The sequence below is a fragment of the Scardinius erythrophthalmus genome, assembly GCF_964197995.2.
Source record: "Scardinius erythrophthalmus genome assembly, chromosome: 7".
Taxonomy (NCBI): Eukaryota; Metazoa; Chordata; class Actinopteri; order Cypriniformes; family Leuciscidae; genus Scardinius; species Scardinius erythrophthalmus.
The window spans coordinates 17,069,141-17,092,417 of record NC_138227.1 but is presented as its reverse complement, the minus strand read 5'-3'; the positions used below and the strand labels follow the sequence as shown (position 1 = coordinate 17,092,417).

The following is a 23,277-nucleotide window of genomic DNA, read 5'->3' as shown; positions in this document are numbered from 1 at the left end:
CAATCTTGCGTATTTATGAATGAACGGCTCGTTTTAAAATGTTCCCGGTCTACTGACATTTGTTAAGACATCTGGTTTAAACATTACAATCCTCACGATGACTTTCGTTAACTTTTGTTAATTTTAGATTAAGTAAATCCACTTCAAAAGCTAATTACTCCTGGACAGCAATGCCATAGAAATATACAGAACGACTGCAAAACCGGAAGTTCAAAGACAATATTCTAAAGATGGCGGCGCCCTTGTTTCTCTGGAGCATAAGGTCTATATATTATGCTGCCGTGCCTTCACGTGCTATGGAAAAGATGATATTTTCCACTTGTGAACTGGTATTTACCAGTGTGTTGTGTTCAAGTGCTTTTGTTGTCGTAATGTAGTACCCGCAAGGTCTGTGTCAGTAGAGTATCTTTTTTATCTTAAAAAAAAAAAAAAAAACACGTAAATGTGGTGCTTTCTGATGATTAAAACATAATTAATAATAAAAAAAAAATAAAACATGACATAAAATGATTAAATATGAACCAAGGAAATTGCGGATCCGCTAACGGTATTCACGACTCTTGCGTTGCTCTCCGCCATTTTGAAAAGGTCAAAGGTTATCTCATCTCGGCAACTCGTGCATCAAAATATTCTACGAGTTGCCCAGTGGAAAATACTTCAGGAGGGGGTGTTCATGTGCATTTTCCATGTCGGCTTTTGGTATTTACCATAATTACCATAGCACGTGAAGGCACCATTAATATCTATAGAAATTCCATGTGGTCATTTATAAGAGTAATTGCAGAAAGGATTAATTTGAGGTTCAGACAGCTCAGTAATGGTCCAACGTCTCCACATTTAGGTTCAGGTAATGAGATGGTATTAAATACCCATGCAAACCATTGAGCTGAAGTCTGCCTGATCTACGACTACATACCCTCAGAATTGTCAGTTTAAATTCAAATGATACAGGATAGCGTGTAACCCTTAAATGTAATTGGTTCAAATTTTCAGATCTAGTCAGAAATCCAGCCTTTTTTACAGCCTTCAAAAGAATGCAGGTTAAATAAGTCATCTGATACTACAGGAGAAGTGCACCGCCACCAGTTCCTGCCAAATTCAGTGACGAAAGCACGCAATCCAATGCGGTCGATAGGATCACTATCCAGGTAACTGTAGAAAACGGTTCATCAGGAGACCAAAAACCTGATTCCACATTAATCTTTAAAATTATATAGGATGACAAACTCTTAGAGATATCTAACAGCTGTGACGCACACCCAGTTCCAGTTAGAATCATGCGACGATTAGTCTGTGAGAGTGCGTCAAAAGATGACAACAGCAAGATACGTGGTTCAAATGACTTTATTTAGTCCTAAAGGTACACCAATATCCCAAACTAATTAAACAAAAACAGAGCTACAAGTTCTCATGATATTGACCATGAACGAAAGGTTTCCTCAGAATGCAGTAGGTGAAAGTTATGGAAGCTTGTTTCCGCCACTGAATAAAACATTTTAAAAGATAATTGCCACTTTTTATCTCACAATTTTATCTCACAAAAAATCGGAATTGCGAAATATAAAGTCAGAATTGCGTGAAATAAAGTCAGAATTGCGTGAAATAAAGTCAGAATTCTGAGATATAAAGTCAGAATTGCGAGATATAAAGTCAGAATTGCGTGAAATAAAGTCAGAATTGCGTGATATAAAGTCAGAATTCTGAGATATAAAGTCAGAATTTTTTTTCTCGCAATTGCGACTTTATATCACGCAATTCTGACTTTATATCTCAGAATTCTGACTTAATAACACGCAATTCTGACTTTATAACACATAATTGCGAGTTTATATCTCGCAATTCTGACATCTTTTCTCAAAGTCCAATTATAAAGTCCAATTCTAAGGGGAAAAAAAGACGGACTTTTTTTTTTTTTTACCTTAGAATAGTTTATATCTCATAATTCTATTTTTTATGACTATGACTTTATAACACGCAATTGCGACTTTATATCATGCAATTCTGACTTTATATCTCCCTATTGCGTGATATAAAGTCAGAATTCTGAGATATAAAGTCGCAATTGCGAGAAAAAAAGTCAGAATTCTGACTTTATAACACGCAATTGTGACTATTTCACGCAATTCTGACTTTATCTCGCAATTCTGACTTTATTTCATGCAATTCTGACTTTACATCTCGCAATTCTGAGAAATAAAGTCAGAATTGCGAGATGTAAACTCGCAATTGTGAGATAAAAAGTCGCAATTATCTTTTTTTTTTTTTGTGGCGGAAACAAGCTTCCATAGAAAGTTGTTTGGAGCAATGAATATTGTTCATTTAAGTCTATAACCTTCCACGAGAGACAAACTTCCTCCATGCCAGCCTAATAATTACATGACCACACTTTTAACATGCCCTCCACTAAAAAAAAAAAAAAGAAAAAAAAAGAAGATAATAAAAGAAAACTTATAAATTGTACTATAACTAGACATTTCATTGGCACAGAAGTTAGAGCAAGTCTACAAATCAATAAAGGGGGATATTCAGGACCAACATGGGCACAAACCTGCAGGCAAAACTGTGAGTGATGCCATTTAAGACGTGTATCCCGTGTTAGAGCACAACTGATTTAATTACATGGTCCCTAGATGGAAAAAGCTTGTGATAAAGGTGTGACATCATTGCGTAAAGCAAATTTCAAGAGTAATCTAGAAATGGTATTGGTATTAATGGTAATCTAACCATTCACCCATTGCACAAAGAGGACTTTTTTCCCCTCCGGAGAGGGAACACATGTAAACAATGTGCTGTGCGCTAGCAAATCTACTAAAGCAAATAAACAGGCATTTTGCACCATCTGCTACTGGCAGGATGAGCTCTGGTCTAAGAAAACCAAAAGGCATGCTGAAGCAGGCATGTACAGATTATGAAACGAATGCACAGGAATGGCTCAAGGGTGATGTTTGAGAAGATCTAAGCTCAAACTGTACAAGCATGCAGAACTGAGCTGCTCTAACAGTGTTTGAGAGGTAAAACTTAACCAAAAGTCCATCCTTTGAACATTCAATATCTTTGAGAGTAAACAAAGTAACAGACAATACTTAATCATTCAAAAAGAACAATAAATAGAATGCAACAGGTTTTGTGTTGTCAGTTTTTCACTGGATGTGGAGAGGAAGTCAGTCAAGCCAATGCAAGAACTACGGAGAGAGAAGAAAAAAAAAAAAAAAAAAAGGAGAATGAAAATGTTCTAAGTAAATTTATGCTTGAAGGTTAAAGAGATTAAGGGATATATACCACTTATAGCTTCCTGAGCAAAGTACTTCACATCCATATCTTGGTCCGTGGCTAGTTTCTCCAGGACTGGTTTGACCTCTGCCTGCAGAGCACTGTGGGATACATCATTGTTAGTAATGCTGTATGTTTGCTTATACCATGAAGAAAAAAAGGGTATAGGCAGCTATTATTTAAACAAACCTGCTGTCCAGAACTGGCCCGATCTTTTGTAAGCACTTGGCTACATTAAAGCGCACATTGGCCACTTGGTCAGTGGACATCTTGAGGACAACAGGCAACATGTGCTTGGTAGTGATTTCCTGTCCACATGCTTCAGACAGAGCCTGACCCAAATAAAGAAAAGGAAAAAAAAGGCTTCCAGTTATTCCAATCTTGCCACACCAGGTACTGATGAAATGGCTACCAATTGGATGAGCACTTGGACCATCCATACTTACATTGATGCAGAAAAGAGTGGTCATCCTGTGCAGGTAGTTGGAATCAATGGCCATGCCAAGGACTTTGGGCACAATGGTGTTCTCGGCCCATTCTGCTCCAAACTTCTCCACCAGCTTCATTAGGTTGCAGGTGGCAGCCTCTCGAATGGCATACACTGCAAAACACGGCAAAGATACTTCTGTTAACGCGCATACTAAAATCAATGCTGTGGGCCAACGCCATTTAGATACTTTGCAATCACAAATATTTCAGTCCATTAGGGCTGTCAACTTTAGTCGTTTAGTCGACTAATCGGTCGATGCCGTCTTGGTCGACTGACATTCTCATTGGTCGACCAGTTGCATGATTTTTTTGTTTTTTTTTTACCAGTAAAGAAATTTTCATTGATTTACTCCTTGATATTTATTCCTTTATAAGCAGTTATATATTACTGTATTCTAAATATAATTAGCCAATGTTTTATCCCCAACTTTAAATGCTTTAATTCAGGCTATTTTGTAACAGCCCCACAGTTAGCGCATCACGTAGAACACTCGGGAACCGCACCTGTGGCTGGCTGCACTGCTGCTTCGCGCTCAGTAACGAATATAGGTAGTTTTGCTGTATTCATTCAGTTAGAACCAGTGCTTAATTTGTAAACTGGGAGGTCCCGGAGCGCAAAGGGAAGGGTGGATCCGGCGACTCAAAACGGGGTTGGAGGTAACGGAACTAGTAAGGAATAATTGACGACAGGCCGTTGAATTATTAGAAAAATAATGCACACCCGAGGTGGTAATGCGGTCGCGACGCGAAGCGGAGTTATTAAATTGTTTAAATTATTTAATTGAACAAGCGCAACATTCAGCATTCAATCAAATATTTTAAAAGATGTAGGCTATTATTAATAATAATGTTATTTCGACATAATATGTGTGTGTGCAACAAGCTAGATGTGAATTTGTAAATCCGGTGACGAGTGCATTGATTTTTAGTGTTTTCTGTCGGCTGCAAATATGAAGTTGACGATCGCCATCTCCGTAGTGAACGAGCCTACAGAGAGAAATGCACAGTGGATCATAATCAGCCTATTTCTTTTTTCTTTTTTAATTATTTCGTTTAAAGACATTTCAAGCTTTGTGTATTTGATGTATTTCTCATGTCTGTGTGAGGCATACACTTAGTTTCGTTAAGTTAGGATAAGATGCGCTCCAGTTAACGTGCATGTGACCGCGCGGGCGCCCGATTTTGTCTGTTAAACCGTATTTGCTTCTTATTTATTACAAAACAAAACGAAAATAAACCTATAGGCCTTCCTTCTATACAGCCTATTATTAGGATTGTTTTTTAGGCTATTTGGGTTTTTTGTGTGTTTTAAAACACCTAGATCGGCTGGACAAAAGTTAACCCATTTGGAAGTAAAGAAGAATATACAGCCTGTATAAACGAGAGCTTTTGTTAGGATTTTTCATTATTTGGCAGTTTTAGCAGTTATAATTTTTGTAGCGTGTGGTGTGGTCAGGTGCGTGATTGTGACTGTCACTATAGACCTAGGACAGAGCTCCTCACTTTGCAGTTAAAAAAATCACTTAATTTTCAAAGAATTGTTGGCCTGTTATTATTATTATGGTTTTATGTATTATTGATTTTTTTTTGGTTGTTTTATAAATGCTCTATGACAATTGTTTAATAAATGTTCAATCAAAATGCAAAACATTGCGTTTTTTTTTTTTTTTTAGTCGACTAATCGTTGCGCAGGACCTGACTTTGGTCGACAAAGCATTTCTTTGGTTGACTACAGCCCTACAGTCCATGCTGCCAGATTTCGTCCACTGCCATACAACCTGAAGACACACATTCCTCAGTGTTGTGAGCAAGTAGTCACTTATCCATTAGACATTTATCCAAATAGTGACGTACAATTCACTCATTAAAGGGACAGAACAAAAATCTTATAGTAAAACCTTACTATCACTATACCACAACTCCTGTCTAGCTGGAACTTAAATTCAATATAAAATAGCATTAACAAACCATTTAACTTCCAAAATGTGACATTAAACAGAATAATTTGTAAAACAATTAACAAAAAATATTAAAAATAATAAATAAAAAACTAAATTAATACATTTATTAAATTAAAAAGACATACATTAAATAAATTATCAAATAAATAAATAAACATACATACATACAAAACACAAACATATACATAAATACAATTTGATCAAATAAACAAACAAACAAAACACAAATAAAATGGGACTTTTTCCACTGTATATTGAATAGATTGTGAGAACTAGATTTTTTTTAAACTGAGCAAGATTCACTAGTATCCTGTTAGCATTAATTTCACACAATAAAAGCAAGAACTTTTATTAAGAAATTAGAAGGAAAGTATGTGAAATTTTATTTCATGTACAACTTAAATCCCCATTTAAAGTCACAACAGTGATTTATGGGTTGTCCCTTTAAGGGTTGAAGACAACAATCTTTACTTTACCAGTCCAGATTTTATCTGCTAAAGTACACCACACTCTTTATCAAACAGAGGTCCATCATTTCCCTTGTTATTCTCTTCAAAGATGACTTGACATGAATTACATACTTCTGTAATATTTACTTTGCTTTTTTTCAGCTTTCCTTGTTTGATCAGATTTCTGGCATGAGATTTGGACCTAAGTGGGGTTAAATCAACGTTGTTTTGGTGCTCAGCATTACCTCCACAGATTACACTCCACCTGATTTCACAATAACTCCAACAGAGATCACAATCTAAGCCATTTTACCTTCATTCTGGGAAGAGTAAATATCTACAAACATCCTGTGAAATTGTGCATCACAAATCTACTTAACATCAGACGGGCGGCTCTTTCAAATCAGTCTGACGATGACATAACCCCCTTTCTCAAAAGGCTGGGAATTTGCCTGAGACAATCCTATTTAGAGTTTAAAATTCATGACAAATCCCCACCCATAGTCTCCACAGAGCTTATGAAAGAAAAAAAAAGAAATACTTCAAGTCAGCCAAAATGTGATGAGCACTTTCATGAAGTAGGTCAGGCTTTAAAAGGGGGGATTATAAAACACACACAAAATGAGACAATCCATTTGACACCGTGTACCTTCTGCATATATGCCTGTGTGTATTTGTCAGAAATAGGAGTTCATATTTACACATGACAGAACCGATAATAGCGCCGCTTTGGCTCGAAGCTCTTATGTAAGACAACAGCACTGGCCCAGCAGCACAGGATATACAAGAACATTCCAGTGATGTAACCCATCTGGCCCTTTGTCTACAACTGTGTCAGAGTGTAATTGTGCGCGTGTGTGTGTGTGTGTGCGGTCAAGTTCCTCACTGAAAATCACCATGCAAAACACCTCAACAGCTGGATCTACTCAGCGCGTGGTTCAGAGTAAGATCATAACCATTCTGACAACCATTAAATTGAAGATTTACTAAGAGGCTCATCAATCTGAAACATTCATTACCATTGACATGTCACTCAAAACAAGATCAGCAGGCAGTTTAAAATTCGTATCTGTTCAAAAAAAATGAAGCTGTATATTAGATATTGTGATGGCAAAGCTGAATTTTCAGCAACCATTACTCCAATCTTTAGGGTCACATATGTTGATTTAGTGCTTTTTTCAGAATTTTTTTTAATTTTACAAAAGTTTTCAAAGACTTTACTGTAACTTTCGATTAATTCAATGCACCTTTGTTGTATAAAATTCTTTCTGACCCCAAACTTTTGTAAGGTAGTGTATATGTAATTTGAATTAATACATGAAAAGAGAAAAACAGAATCTCAATAACTTACAGTCTATGATTACTGTATTTATAAGACTGTACTTAAAGGAGAACTCCGGTCAATTTTAACATTGAGCTCATTTTTTTTGCAAATTTGGAGTGCTGTCAGTACAGAGAACAACAACAAAAATCTGTGTTGCCTACACCGTGTTATCCTCTTTTTAAAATTTGCACCCTGTTGACTTAAATGGGGCAAGTTTTAAACCTGCTTTTAGCCTCTTAACATCCTTGATGTGTCATTACAAGTGCCCAGCCATGTGAGTGATTCCTTCAGAGTGATCACGGGTGAATCTGACTGCAGTAGACAGTGCTTTAAGTTTTTAGGTCTAACAGGTATAGGTACATCTAAAATTATGACAGCGAGTGATTTTCTCTGTCTTTTGTTCTTTGATTAACATTAAAATCACAAGACAGCAGTAGGTTTTTTAGGCTGCTGTCACTTTAAGACCTGCACATGATCCGGATCTGACACACATGCTATTTTCTCACAACTCTTTACATTCATTTAACACTTTCTTAACCAATTCAAGACCATGCTTATGAGGATACTCGCCAATAACGGGCATTTCAGCATAATTTTGTGCATTTTTGTCCATTCAAGTGCGAAAAATAACTCGATGAGGCACTGCCGTGCTGTCTGAAGCAGCATTCTGTGCGCGAGCTTCGAGCATTTGTTCACAGAGAGCCGCTTCACAGACGGTGAAGATACTTCCGATGTACTTAAGATCCGCTAGTACAGGTTTGAGTTCTTTTTTGCATCTTATCGTGCTTGAATTGCTTGATCATTTAATGTAACGCCAGCCAAAGGATGGCAGGAAAAAAAAACAGATGCTGCGTTAATTACATTAATTTTTTTCAGTTTAACACGTTAAAAATATTTCAATCGCATGCGTTAACGACGCATTAATTTTGACAGCACTAGTAAAGACATTGAGACTTTAAGATTTTAAGCAAAATAGTTGAAAGCCCATCAATACAATCACTTGTAATGTGATAATTGCTTATTACTTTTGACCAATACGTGGCACTGAAAACAAATTGATCTGATGTGGTCTGTGTTGGGTGGCAATTACAAAGTAAGTTTGGTGTCAATGTCAAATCTATACAGCCTCAGATGCAGTTTGGCATTATGCAGTCAAATTTATTGATGCGGTATACGAATGCGGTTTTATCTATCGACATGAAATCCCTACCTTTTTGCCAGCATGGTCTGAAGATGAACTGACTTTTAAATGCAAATGAGCTGCTGCTCCCAGCACAGAGGGCGGAGCTTCAAGAGCTTGTGTGTGTTAGCAGCTCCGATTACCTCACGCAGACAAGCACTAAAATCCCAGAAACTGTTCTGCCTTTTATATTTAAACTGGAGTCGGACAATGACGAAGAGACTCAAGAAGTGACAACATGTAGAATGCAACAGGACGTTTCTGAATGGTTAGTTGATGAATTTGTTGCTGATGTGGAGTTAACTATCTTCAATTAGAATATTCTGTCATGATAATCTATAAATCGAAACTGTTGTAAGATGCCTACAGAATGACATGCATTTGTGTTACGTACTGTATTGCATGTGAAAAGACGGATGCGACAGCTTGAGCAGACTCACAAATGTGCACTACTACAATAAATCTTCCACTTCTCAACATCGACTGTGCTCCCGGGGGCGGGGTTTATGTAAATGTTAGGGTTAGTGATGTCACTAACCCAGGAGGAATGTCGTGTAGTCCCTACCAGCCGTTTGTTGTAGTACTTAAAAAAAAACGATCTTCCTTTGCTTTGAACTTTGATCATTGTAACTTTACAGATGTTGTTTATGCTCAAACAGCAACATTATACACTAACTAAAGTTAGAAAAGTGTAATCATAGTCAACCACCCATTTAAGACCCCATTTCATTACAATAGGGAAAATTAAATCAAAAGCTATCTTTTTTTCTTTTTCTTTTTTTACCGTAAGGTGATGCTGTCTCGAAATGGAGTACCTTCAGGGCTTGTTTCTAGCCCTTATGGTTGAAAAGTTATTGGCATAAACATGAGTGCAACTATAGTTGGTGGCATTAGAGACTGAGTTAAAGACTCCAAAATCGCTGTGGTTAATGTTCAGACTGTCCTCTACCTATGTGCCAAATTGTATAACTTTCCCGCAAGCTGTTTTATGGGTTGCCATAGACTTCAAGAGCAGAATAATAATAGGCCCCTAATAAAGACAGACAGACAGAAAGACACACATAGGTAAAAGAGAAAGGAGGAGGAAGAAAGCAAGAATGATGAACAGTGGAGTGGGTAAGAGTCTTATCAATCTCTTGTAATTGTCCAAGAGAGCAAAACAGAAAAGTCTAGAGATACATGCGTGTTTCTCTTTCTCCTTTTGGGGAAGGAGTAGGACAGAAGAGAGGCAGAGACAACTGCTTCACGTCTTGGCTGTGCTATCTTCAAATGTAAGCAAATGCATCTGCTTGAACTTATACAGTTTAAAGGTTTTGGTTCATTGTTGTCAATAACTCAATACATCTTTACACATCATTTTGAATCATCATACACTGGAAAAAGAGGACCCAGAAGACCTACCGTGATCAATGAGCCACGCCATGCACAGGGAATTCAACTTCTCATCGAAAAACTCCACTCCCTAGCAACAAAGTAGGTAAAAATAATTAGCTGAAAAAAAAAAAAACCTCCCGTTTGCAAATCAGTTTATTTGTACAGTCCTTTTGGGAGATCTGCTTAACATTCCCTTAAATTGTATGAAAAATCCTATTTCAATTTTTTTTTTACAGAATAAAGACCATTAAGAGGTTTGAAACATGAGGGTCAGTAAATGACAGAATATTTATTTTTGAGTCCAAGGAAGAAAGCAGACTAGTCTTCAGTCCAGATCCATCTAATCAATCTGCGAGAGTGGCGCACAAACTCACCAGTTGGCCAGCCAGCAATGGCATGTACTCAATGATGGCCAGTCGAACCCTCCACTTGGCATCCTCAGCCAGCTCCACTATAGCTGGCAGAAGAGACTGAGAGAGCTGCCGGATCCCGATCACCTCATTCACACAGTCCAGATTAGAAATGATGTTCAGACGCACCTCAGGGCACTACAGGGAAATAGTACACCACAATATATTTATGATTAAATCAATCAATAAATTAAATAAATAAATATATGAATCTTTAAATAATTAGTCAATTAATCAATTATTATTATTATTTTTTAAATGAATCAATTAATTTAATGTTTAATTGGTTTAAATTATTTCAATTTAAATACATTTGTTTTTCAAGGAAGGATTAAACAAGGCTAGCCTGGTAACAGAACGTCAACCAAAAAGTTAAATGAAAAAAAAATTCCTTTACAATAACATGGAAAGATGAATCAGGCACAATAAGACCAGTAATAAGATTGGTGTATTAAGCATGTCTTGAAGTAAACATAGGCAACATTCATTTCATGGCTTTAAAGTAATTTCTTCACATGTATAATTTTTACTGAAAAGGAAAAGGTCTCTTTTTATATTTCCTTAAAAGGCTCCAGGAGGACGCCACACTCATGTGATATTGTTACAGCATATGCATACATGCTGCCAAATATTTGATGACCTGCTTGAGCAAGTGCACTTTGGTGATGACTGACTAAAATCCAAACAACAAAGTTTGTTAGTCAAACAGAGCCGGACGGAGAAGCGGCCAATGGAAATACACTTCAGGACAGAATTCACAGAACCCAGCTCTTAACATTTTCAGATTGTGTGTTTGACAATCGAGAGGAGTCCAATAAAACAGAAGGGAACACAAACACAGGAGGAAAGCGTTTGGATGGGTTTTGGTTTTGGCATGGCCTAGCTGAAAGCTGAGGCCAAAGTTCAACTTCATTTAAAAACAGACTAAGAGTTTATTACTACAATTTAAAAGCTAATACATCTCAGAGAGTGCTCATGGATGAGAGCCCAATAAAAGGAACATCAATCAAGGACTTTAGTGAAGATCATTTAGGAAACAATCCCTAAGCTCAACACAAGGTGACCTACCTCATCCTTCAGTTGGGCCAGGAAAAGGGGCAACAGATGTTCTACGGTGTTGTCCTTGCCCAAGATGGTAGAAAGACCCATGATGACAGAAGCCAGGGCAGACTTCACATGCTGGTTTGTGTCAGACACCAGCTCCTGTTAAGGGAAGAGAACGAGACTTGAGGGCTTTGAAATCTAGCTATTCTTTTAGCTGTAATCAGAGAGATGGTGATTGTAGGATGGGGTGGAAAAAAATATCAATGCACATCTCAATTCTGAATCAATCTACAGAAAATACAAATCAATCACAAAATTTTATAATTATGTCTACTTTACAGACAATTTGGCAACGAGTCAACCATACTACTAACCTACACTATTGCTGAAAAAAGAAAATGCATCTAAAATTGTTTTAGAATCATACCATGGCTCCCTATACCAATTAAGTTGGTCCCTTAACGTTTCCAACCCAATCACTGGAGTCTTTGAAGAAAGGCAGCACCAGGGTGGGATCCATTTGAGCCTGTAAACCTGGACATTTATTTGCTTGTAAAACGTTGCAGAGGGTCCAAAAACCTAAATTATCTTTGATCTGATGATGTGTCAGCGAGTGGCTTGTGTGGATAAGCTAATTTCCGATCACACCAGCCGGTAAAGTAAGCAGAAAGCTGTTTGTATCGGTGAGGAAGAATCCGTTTGCATAAGCTTATTAACAGACATCAAACATCAGGTCATGAGACTCTCAGGCCACTTAAGAGCAAAGAACACCTTGTGCAGCCCAAGCAAGCACACCGAAGGCTGTTTCACTGTTCTTTGTAGTCCAAATCTGAAAAAAGGCTTGTCCTAAACTGACTGCTTAGTTTCAAGTTCTATTTCCATAAGACACTAACTACAAATGGAAAAATTAAGGGCCAATCATTATTCCACCATATGTGAAGTAGATGTGATCCATACAAGCCACTGTCTGAAACATCACCATTTTCAAGAAACGGCTGAAGACGCATCTTTTTCGGCAACACCCGATCCATTAATACTAACACTTTATTTTCTATTCTATATCTATTATCTTTATATATAAAACATAAATAAATAAAAATAGATTAAACTGGGAAGGGTCATAGGACTTAGTTTAACTGCTTCTATTGTTCTCATCATGAATCACTGAACCAGATGAGAATGATTCTCATGAATCATTAAACCAGAACTCTGGACAAACTGATTGATTAAATTCACAAACTGCCTGAACTACAGCCTTACAAAATATACCATGGCAGCAATAGTTACTTACTACAGTAAAATCCTGATACATTAATATGGCATCTCCTTTAAAATGTATAAGAAGCTTTGTTGTCATTTTGTTGTTTAAGCTTTTTTGATAGGGGTATACTAGTTTCAAAGTATTTTTGCAAATTTTTTCAAATACATTTTATCTAATATTTTAATTTATACCATGGCCTGTCTGAATACTCAATTTTAATTGGCTGGAAGGTGAGCAATAAAACCTTTTATTCACCGTTCTATAGTAATGCGTGGCTTTCATTAGCACACACACAGGAACAGGAACACAGAAACTTGTTCCTGCCCAGCAACTTTCATTAATAAATAAAGTAACTTCGCTATTGAATTGCGCCATTATATTACTCAGCAAGGAGGTGGTAACGTCACTGTTTTTCAGCAATTCAACTCACAGCATCATTGCTAAAGAGAAGCTGCACAGACGCAGGTAATTCACACGTCTTTCTTTCTCTCTCTCTCTAGGCTAATTAAAAATGTTACCTTACCACACTACTTTAGCTCTGTGTCTGATTTAAGGTGGACAGAATGCTAGATCGAACGAGTAGTAGCTGATTAAAACAACCGCCATTTGAACCTTTCCAGTAAAATTAAGTGCTTTAACTTGTCAATGCTGGAAAATGACCATTGAATGATTTTAATGCACCACATGGAAGCAAAGAACCACCCGACACGAAGCGGAGTTCAAATAATTTAATGCACAGCTAGCCGTGGAATATACCGCTTATACCATGATTATCCCTTAATTAAAACCATGCTAAACAGCAGTATTTAGCCACAAATGTATTTAACTACTTGTGGCACATATAAAAATGCCTATTAAGGACTTCTGGGAAATAAATGAATAATATCAAAAGGTCAAAATGAATCTAAATGAAAAAAATTCAAAATGAAGTTAATATATCAGATAATTTTTAGCTGTTTAGTTGTTTGTTTGTTAAATTTGATTCATTTTGACTTGCTGTATTATTATGTCTTTATTAAGTGAATTGGTTTAAGGAAGAAAGACATTTAAATGAGAATTTCTTTGATTCTTTTGTTTCTCCAGATTTTTACAAATTCTATTTAGCAATAAAACACATTTTTAGTTAATTCTTCTGGTAGACTCAGCGTAGTAAACTCAGGCTTAATTCAGTAAAACTGTACTGAACTGCAAGCAAGCAACTTTATTTACATAGCACATTTTCAAACAACAGACGTTGCCCCAAAGTGCTTTACAACAATGACATTAAAACCAACATTTAATATTACATTCAACATAGCAAACAGGACAAAAGCTAAAGAAATTAAAAACGTTTTTAAATAAGACTTAAGTGGCAATTGATGGAGCTGTCATCACGAGAAATGGGAGAGTTTGGGACCTACCACGGAAAAAGTACAATCTCCTTTCTATTTAAAATTACAGAGAGGAACCTCTAAAAGTAGTTGATATGAAGACCTGAGAAGTAGAAAATAAGATGATGACTAATATACTGGGGGGCAAGACCTGATAGTGCCTTGTAAACAAACAGGATAATTTTGAAATCAATCCTGAATTTAACAGGAAGCCAATGTAAGGACTGCAGTACAGGGGTAATATGGTCCCTCTTTCTCGCTCTCATTAAAAGCCTTGCAGCTTCATTTATATAATGCCATTTCACTCCCTCTAGAACCATGATTTAGTCAGTCACATGCATATACCAGAAAATAAAAATAATAAAAACCTAACCCTAGACTGATACAGTAAACCTAATGACAGACTGCTGACATGGGATCACTAATGGGAGTAACGGATAACAACAGTGACCCCTGCTGCCCATGACCTCAGAAAGGATGGACAGTTCAATGACAAAGTTAACTCACCTGCTGATGATGACCTAAATAAATGAGTACAGATGGGGCATAAACCTTAGTCTGTATACATTAGGGGTGTAACGGCTCAAATTACTCACAGTTCAGTTTTTATCACCTTTTTTAGGGTCACGGTTTCGGTAAGGTTCGATATGTGCTATGTTCAGGGGGAAAAAAGGACTACTGTCAAATAAAAATAAAGAAAATAAGAACAAATAATCAAACTACAAGCAACAGCACAAATAAATACAATAGAGAAAATATACAAATAAAATAAATAGTGCTTATCAGGTTTAGGCATCTAAGAGTGGTTTTCAGGTACAGAAATTGAATAAAGTAATCACAAGTAAAATAACCATATAATCTTCACTGTATAAATGAAATAAGGATTAATCATTATTAAAAGTTACAAAAGCTATTCAGTCAAGCGCACTGAGTGATTTCCTTGACTTTTGTTGTTTCATTAACATTAAAAACAGACCGCAGGAATATTAGGCTGCTGTCACTTTAAGAATGCACAGATCCAAAATACTGATACACATGTTGTCAGTCTTGACTGTTTACATTCACTTAAGACATAACCTACTTTGTTTGCAAGGATACTCGCAACGACGGCATTGTTGGCAATTTTTGTGTGAATTTGTCCATTCAGACCAGCGCAAGACTTGAAAGAGAACTCAATATTTGCGAGCTGTCTGAGAGGCAGCTTTCTACACATCTTCTTGCGTTTGAATGTTCAAACTGGAAAGACTTTAATTTAATTTAAACAAAAAGCAACGTGTGCTGTTTAGGTCCCACCTGCGCTCGTGCACTATCAACACCCGGGTGATGATGGGTGAATGACTGGTAATATTAAAGCATACAGCACTTGTATTGAACAAAGTTTACAAAGAGTGACTGTTTAGTCCAAGGTGTTTTTTTGCTTTTTACTATCGCTGTTGTAATGTATTGGGAAGCCAGAATACGTATCCATCAATTGAAACATGCATTAGTCTGTTTTACACGTTATTTTCAACAAACCATATTATAGATATGTCATCAGATTTAAGATGAAGTGCGTGCCGGACCGTAGGTGGAGAACGGTTCAGTTTTTTACCGATAACCGTTATACCCCTAGTATATATGAATGTATGTTTGAAGTATGAGCTACTTTACTGCAATTATTTTGTCATTAATTAAAAAATCTATCACTTGTTTATGGCAAAGATGTAAACGCCCCCAAAATAACACAAAAACAACCAGACCTACTGCAAGATCTCTTGCAGAGACAACCTGGACACCTTCCCAGATATGATATCACATTATCAAAAAACAAGCTTGAGTTTTCTAAGTACCCCCTCCAGAGAACTTGGCCGGCACCGTGCAGCATAACTGTTCAGCCACACGCAATTTCATAAACAAGTGGGCGAGATTAAAATGTGTACCTTGACGCATGGCAGAATATGAGTCATGATGATGGTCTCCCTGCTGTCTTCAGGCAAATTTTCACAGAATACTGCAGAGATAAACAGGCCATGAAATAATGTTGTTTTTGTGTGGCTGTTTTCATAGAGAAATCAAGCTTTGGGAAGTTGGCAGAGGGACACCTCACCTTTCACCTTGTTGGCAGAAGCAGCCCGGACCTCTGCCTCGCAGTCTTTCAACAAGTTCTGGAAGGCCGGGACCAGATCATTCTTGGTGATCTCTGGGCCAACTGCTTTTTGCAACTTTACACAAACAGAAAAACATCCACTTAGTCTATGTCTCAGAGGAAATGTGGATAACGGCCAAATATGCGTTTCGTAAGTACCCACTTCTGAGAATTTGTCTGCCACCATGTAGCGCACCCTCCAGGACTTGTCCTCAGCTGCCTGACGTAAAGTGGGCATGACCAGAGCCTCCAAGTCATCCTGTGGCAGGAGAGTAGCAATGCTGACACCAGCTTCTACCGCCAAAAGACGCACAGAGTCCTGCGGAGAAAAGTAAACGTCTGGGTTAATGACATAAGAATGCGATTTCCACCCACAGGAAGGAAAACAAAAAACAAAAAACAAATCGGTTACACTTTATTTTAAGGTGTCATTGTTACAGTGTAACAATATATTTAAGTACTGAGTAATATTAAGCAACTACATGTACTTACTATAGGGTTAGGGTAGGATTAGGATTTGGTTGAGGGTTAGTTGCATGTAATTATGCATAATTTACTGTTATTACTATGGTAAATGCATGTAACAAGGACACTGTAAAATAAAGTGTTAAACAATCTTTGAAAAATGCATATACCATTAGGAAAATTTTGGATTTAATGAGTCTAAAAATGTTGTGCGTGGTGTATTAAACCAAGTAAAAAGGTAATGGCACAAGTAATGACATGTTTTAGCATAGCGAGCACCAGGAGAGTATGTGCGTGCGGCTTATCTGTGTAAGAGACCCAACGAATGCCTGCATTGAAAGCGCGAGTACTGTTTGAGAAACAAAATGAACGTTTACGGAGTTTCAGTGACATTACTACATTAAACTACTTTATGTTGAATATAATGCATAATAATGCAATGGGGAAATATTTGTGGGTCCTCATAATAAAATATATTATTATACATATATATTATAAACGAACACGACCACAATTACATAAATAAATTCAATAAATATATTCTATTTTTAAAAAAAATTAATAAAAAATTATTATTATTATTAAATAATTATGTTTAGTTTAAGTATGTATTAAAATTAATCACATTTTTAAATAAATTAATAGATCTGAAAAAAAAAAAACCTGTGCCAAAACACAAATGTGTACCAGCGTACCTGCTCATCAGATGCTAGTGCTGTAAAGAGAGGAATGATGTCACTCTTAACATAGTCCAGCTCCAGAACCTTAGCAAACTCGCCTAGCTTAGAGGCGGCGGCACGACGCACCATGGGAGTGTCGTCTGAGCAAAGTGTGCGGAAGTGCCTGTGAAGACAACCATATCAATAAATACTGAACATGACCACAGTGATCAAGGTGATGTTGAATGAGTATGTCATAAAGACAAGGCATCATTTGAACTTACTGACGGATTTCCGCTTTAACAGTACTGGACACACGAGGGTAGCAGACGCTAAACAGCCCGCACGCAGACGTTCGGGAGGTGAACCAGTCGCCGCTGGCCAAACGCTTCATAAGTGGCACAAAATGCACCTCTAGGTCTACGGGGGAATGTTCCTGAGAGATCTTTCGCAGAGACTCCACAGCCTTGTCCCGCACAACCGTTTCCTCCACTGTGGCCAAACTCTCCAGGGGAGGCTGAGGAGGCAAAGTGCAGGATGAAAACATGCAGTAAGGTGCATTTCCACACCAGATAACCCATGGCTAAAATCTCATCTGGTCAATATCTAATTATTTAACCGATTCATTTGCCTCTTATCACTTACCAAGAGACAGTGCACAAACTCAGGACCTCCAACAAGTACAGTGAAGCTCCCGAGCTGCTCAGCCAGGGCAAGAAGAACTTCATCCTCATCATATATGGTGTCTACAGATGAAGGGGTGTCAGTTAGCTAATTGATATTTTGGCAAGTAATACTTACCAAAAGCAAGTGTAACTGATGTCAAGATCTTTGAAAGAACATCAAAGGGTAAATAAATAACAGTTCATAGTATAATCCTTGAATTTCCTTCAGGATTAATAAAGTATCAATCAATCAATCAATCATTTAAAAAGAAAAATAAATAAATAAATAAATAAATAAATAAACACACACACATATTATACATATATATATATACACATACATATATACATATATATGACATTTTTATTTACTTTTACAGGGTTTTTCCTGGGTCAAAATTGGTCTTCGGTGGTGGCTGACCGACATGGTCATCCACACACAGCAAAGAGTACCCTAGTACCCACATGATCCGCAAGCCCAATATTGGCAGTAAATGTTAAATTTAAAATAAATACAAAGAAACAGTTTGTGATTTTTTTTTCTTATCCTATTTATTCATGAAAAAATGATCACTGACAAGCTAGTAAAAGAAAGCGATTACAACTTATTTTATATCTATACCTTGATGTTTGTTTCTTTTGTTCCTTGTTGTTAATATTTGGTTGTTCATTCTTTTTATTTTATTTTTTGGTGGGCCATCATAGGGGTGGGCGATATGCCAAAAATATCATATCGCAATTTTTTTTTCAGGAAAATCACGATTCACGATTTTATCACGATTCTTTTTATATTTTGTTTTTACTATTTTGTGACTGAGCATTACAGCCAAACTAATGTCCATATTTTAAAAAACAAAGCCTTACAAAAACAACAAAAAAAACAAAATGGCAGACAGGGGCAAAGATAAAAATATTTGTCATTATTTTCTTTGTTATTAAATATTAAGATCAAAGATACACATTACACATACACAACTTAATATACAAATTAAATAAACAGTGCTTTATGTTTTCAGCTACAGTAGGTGTATTTAACAGTAGCATTGAAGAAAGTAATTAAATGAACAAATATGAAAATAAAACAACATAGACTTCACTGTATAAATTATACATTGATACTTATTAAAGCTACTTAAAGTTATCAATCAATAGCAGTGAGTGATTTTCTCTTTGCATTTTGTTGTTTTATTAACATTAAAGGAATAGTTCTCCTAAAAATTCAAATTGTCATAATTTACTCTCTCAAGTTGTTTTAAACTCGAATAAGTTTGTTTCTTCTGTTAAAAATAGAAGTTATTTGGAAGAATGTGGGTAACCAAACAGTTGATGTACCTCAGTGTATATTTTTCTCTTTTGGAAGTCAATGGGGACCAGCTACTGTTTAGCCACATTCTTCAAAATATTAATATTAGAAAAATATTAGAAAATATTAGAAGGAAATTAATACAGGTTTGGAACAAGACAACATTAGAGTGCGTAAATGATGAGATAAGTTTTATTTTTGGGTGAACTATCCCTTTAAGGACAAGCGGCAGCGTGTTTACTGATGCTACTGTCTCTTTAAAAGAGCTGCGCGCGACGCGTCTAACGCATTTGACAAGCAGATTTACTCAATTTTCTCAAGTTTGCTTTCACTTTAGACATAACTGACTTTATGTAAACCTTGTGTGTATTTAACAGTATAAGCACAATAAGACTCGAAAGATAACTTAGTCCAGTATCCAGGCGCTGTTAGACAGGCTTTTAGTGCATGTGAGCTTCACATGCACGCGCTGAGAAACGCACGCGCTGAGAATAGCGCATCAGCACGCGAATTAAATGTTTAACCGACAGGGCATTAAAGCACATGCAAATTATGAACCTTTGTGAACTGCATTGTCCTGTCCCTCGGCTCAAAGGAGTCATTAGGTCGCGAATCGGACTTTAGCGGACGTGTTGTGTGGGGAATTGGGAATCCTGGCTGTTAGGACATCACGAAATATTTGTCAACGCACACAAAAACACTTCAAACTTTTTTTTTTTTTTTGCGTTTAATTAAAGTTATGTCAGCTGCATGTGCGGAATGCTTGTCACAAGTTGTAAGAGAAGATAAGGCAAATTTTTTTTGACTGCAATTCACATCCAGCGCTAATTCAGCAAAAATATTCTCTGAATGCACCACGTGAAACATGGATTCGGTCTTCCGACCTTAGGATCAGTTGATTTTGATGCGAGGGAGAGAGCAAAGACAGAACTGAAGACGGAGAGTGCCCGCGCGGGGGTGGGGCGCTGTGATCGTTCTCTCCGTCAGTAGAGCCCGCTTCACTCACAAAACCCAATTACAGATCAAAAAAGGCTTTGGCGGGACAAAAAATCGTTTTGGCGGCCGCCAAAAAAATTTCAATGTAGGAAAAACCCTGTTTTAGTATGAATTGGCCTATCAGCAGCAAAGTTCAATAAAATATGCATTTTTCATTGAAGTACCCCCTTCTTTCTTGTGTTTACTATAATTTTCCACAGAATTAAAGCAATCTCATGCTAAATTTTAGAAAAATGTAATAATTATTCGATTAGTCGACTAATCGTTTCAATAGTCGGTGACTAGTCGACTATTAAAATAGTCGTTAGTTGCAGCCCTAATATACAAATATATACACACACATATATATATACATATACATATATATATATATATATATATACATATACATATACATATACATATACATATATATATATATATATATATATATATATATATATATATATACACACACACATACATACATACATACACACACATATACATATATATATATTTTTTTCTAGATTTTCTCTTCCTGTGGATTTCATTATATTTGGTTGTACATTTTTTTTTTTTTTTTGGATGCAAGAGTAGTTTTCTAAAAAAAAAAAACATAAAACCCCAATTAATATAACAAAAGTTTGCTTGTGAACCAAAAGAAAACCCAGTATGATATTTTAGCATAAAATTTAAATTTTCCATGTTAAATAAATAATAATAATAATAATAATAATACAGTTATAGTAAACAATTCATTTATGCACTGACTTATATAAAATTAACTAGTAATATAATTAAAATGTCATAACTTGATCTGGTGAAACAACAGACTCAGGTCTGGTCTCCATTCATTTCAAATACTAATTTGTAAGTTTATATTCACATCTGCCTCCATCCAATCATTTTTTTTTTCCGATAAACCATTTCACAATACAAAAGAAAAGATGATGTTGCTACTTCCATTACGACTATTATTGCAAACTAAAAACCCTATAATTTGTTGCAATATTAATTTAATAATTTATATAGCAAAAAAATATCTAAGTATATAAATTATCCTAAAAAACAAAAACAAATTTGTCTTCTTTTTTGATAATCCGTTTCACTTGGATGGATTATGGAAGAAAACATTTGTCGCTACTTCCACTACGTCATGACTACAATTGCAAATTTATATATTTAAAAATAATTTATAAAGCAAACAAATATTAAATATATATTCCATCTAATAGGAAAGAAATAGCAGGTTAGAAAAAAAAGTGCAATGATTAAAAATCAAAAGCTATTAAGCAGTTCATTTGTATCAGAAAAAAAAGAAAATAAATAAAAATCAGACTCAGAGCAAATGCAGATGGATGGATTGAATTCTTACCAGTGAGGAAGGGCAGTAGTTCAGTCCGTGTCCTCTCCACACCCAGTGCCAGAGCAATAGTGGACAACTTCTTGATGCTGTTCAACCGCAACTGAGGATGTGCACAGAATTACATTAACAGTCACACAAAAAAAGATGCAACCCTGCCTTGCATTCTGTTTCATTGCTTTAAGCATAGAGATCTAGGTCAGTGGCTCTAATTCATAGTAAAGGAGGAGGACAGTTGAGGACCTCAACACTGCACATTTGGATGATTCCTCACACACACCATTCAAAGCTTCATCAAGACCTGCCATGGGTGTGTCAGGTAAGGGGGACATTATAGAAAATATGCAGTGCCCAGGTCTGTCGGTTCAGTATCTAGAACCATAGCCTGGATCATGTCAGACTAGACTGTGGTGTCAAACTCGTATCCTAGTGTTCATCTTTTAACAGGCCGCCAAAAACGCACAGTTTGCAGCCCTCTACGTTTTGATACACAGCCGGCCAATTTCATGATTATTATGACGGCCAATTTCTATCCACACACAGGTTTCACTTTGTCTCATTCAATTTGAGCATTTTCTGCACAAAAACAAAATACTACAAGACAAGGAGGAATCAATAAGGAGAAGAAAAAGCGAGTTCTTTTGTAAATGATTCGCTGTATGAGAAAATCGGTTAGCTTAATGATAGAGGATGCTAATAAAGCGCGATATATATATATTTTTTTAAATATGAATTAAACACAAATTTTCTTAGACTGATGTCTACCTGAACATCTTCATTCCTCAGTTCATCGATTAAAACCGCGATGGGATAAAGCGAATCGTCTCCGTCTGCTCCTGCCATTTTAGACTTGGATGATGATTACCTCAGACTCAGCGAAGCTTCCGCTCGGAGCAAAGGCTGATGGGAAAACACCCAACAAATTTAAAGTCCAGTTACAGAGTGAGAACGAATTAACCACATATGCACAGGCCTACATAAAAATAAATACTCAAAAATAAAAATAACAAAAAAGTATATATTGGTTGTAATATAATAAATAATATTGATTTAAAGACAGAGGCAAATTAATCTTGTGTTCCTTCTGGAATTTCCAATGGGTTTTTAGAAAGGCAGTTTTGGATTAATGAGTAACATAATATGGAGCTGATTTACAACATGAATTTCAGACAGTCATACTTCGAAGGTAAATTCTGAAATCAGTAGTCCTACTTTAAAATCCTATGTTATTAATAAATTTGTAAGGACTAGGCTACAACATTCATCTGATTCCCGAAGCACAAAACTAAATTCATGTGGTAGTTGTCATCTTTTGTAGAAACTTGTAAGCAACTAAATAGCATAGACTGTGTAAAAAAAAATTGCCTTTTTGGGGCAATTTGCTTCTAGTCTTGACGGGAAAGATTCCCGTGCATGAGTCAAATGTACTATTGTATTTTTAGAATAGCCTACTTTTATAGTGAAGAATGTGAGAGAATGTTTATTTTTGTGTGAATTACTAAAAATGTACAAAAAATTGATTGAAAGGTTTCAAGGTTATTGTTAAATGGTGCCAAGAAATCTTAGGGGGAAACACATTATTGTTGA

At 36.2% G+C, this 23,277-nt stretch overlaps 1 protein-coding gene across 5 annotated transcripts; it reads right to left on the bottom strand.

The window, feature by feature from the left end:
* Positions 1-1,327: 1,327 nt before the first annotated feature.
* ppp2r1bb (protein phosphatase 2, regulatory subunit A, beta b) lies at positions 1,328-22,589 on the bottom strand. Of its 5 annotated transcripts, XR_014030398.1 has the most exons (17): positions 22,456-22,589; positions 21,703-21,793; positions 18,027-18,127; positions 17,666-17,898; positions 17,418-17,565; positions 16,421-16,576; positions 16,219-16,333; positions 16,052-16,122; positions 11,526-11,660; positions 10,422-10,595; positions 10,075-10,135; positions 3,717-3,871; positions 3,460-3,602; positions 3,280-3,371; positions 2,131-3,182; positions 1,794-1,963; positions 1,328-1,700 (listed from the first exon to the last, which is right to left on the bottom strand). XR_014030398.1 is itself a non-coding variant. In XM_081369725.1 (15 exons), the coding sequence occupies exons 1-15, from the start codon at positions 22,531-22,533 to the stop codon at positions 3,166-3,168; spliced, it is 1,770 nt and encodes a 589-aa protein (XP_081225851.1). In that variant the 5' UTR covers positions 22,534-22,589; the 3' UTR covers positions 1,329-3,165. The 5 variants fall into 5 exon arrangements, 1 of the variants encoding a protein (XP_081225851.1); XR_014030397.1 differs by having other exon boundaries at positions 1,328-1,963; XR_014030399.1 differs by lacking the exon at positions 1,794-1,963 and having other exon boundaries at positions 1,328-1,469; positions 2,304-3,182.
* Positions 22,590-23,277: the final 688 nt, after the last annotated feature.

Excerpts from the sequence above, each read along its gene's own strand:
- ppp2r1bb (XM_081369725.1), bottom strand. The coding sequence starts at position 22,533 with ATGGCAGGAGCAGACGGAGACGATTCGCTTTATCCCATCGCGGTTTTA. Across the intron at positions 21,794-22,455 it reads TGAGGAATGAAGATGTTCAG|TTGCGGTTGAACAGCATCAA; the intron begins GTAGACATCAGT and ends GCACATCCTCAG. Across the intron at positions 10,596-11,525 it reads TGGCCCAACTGAAGGATGAG|TGCCCTGAGGTGCGTCTGAA; the intron begins GTAGGTCACCTT and ends ATTTCCCTGTAG.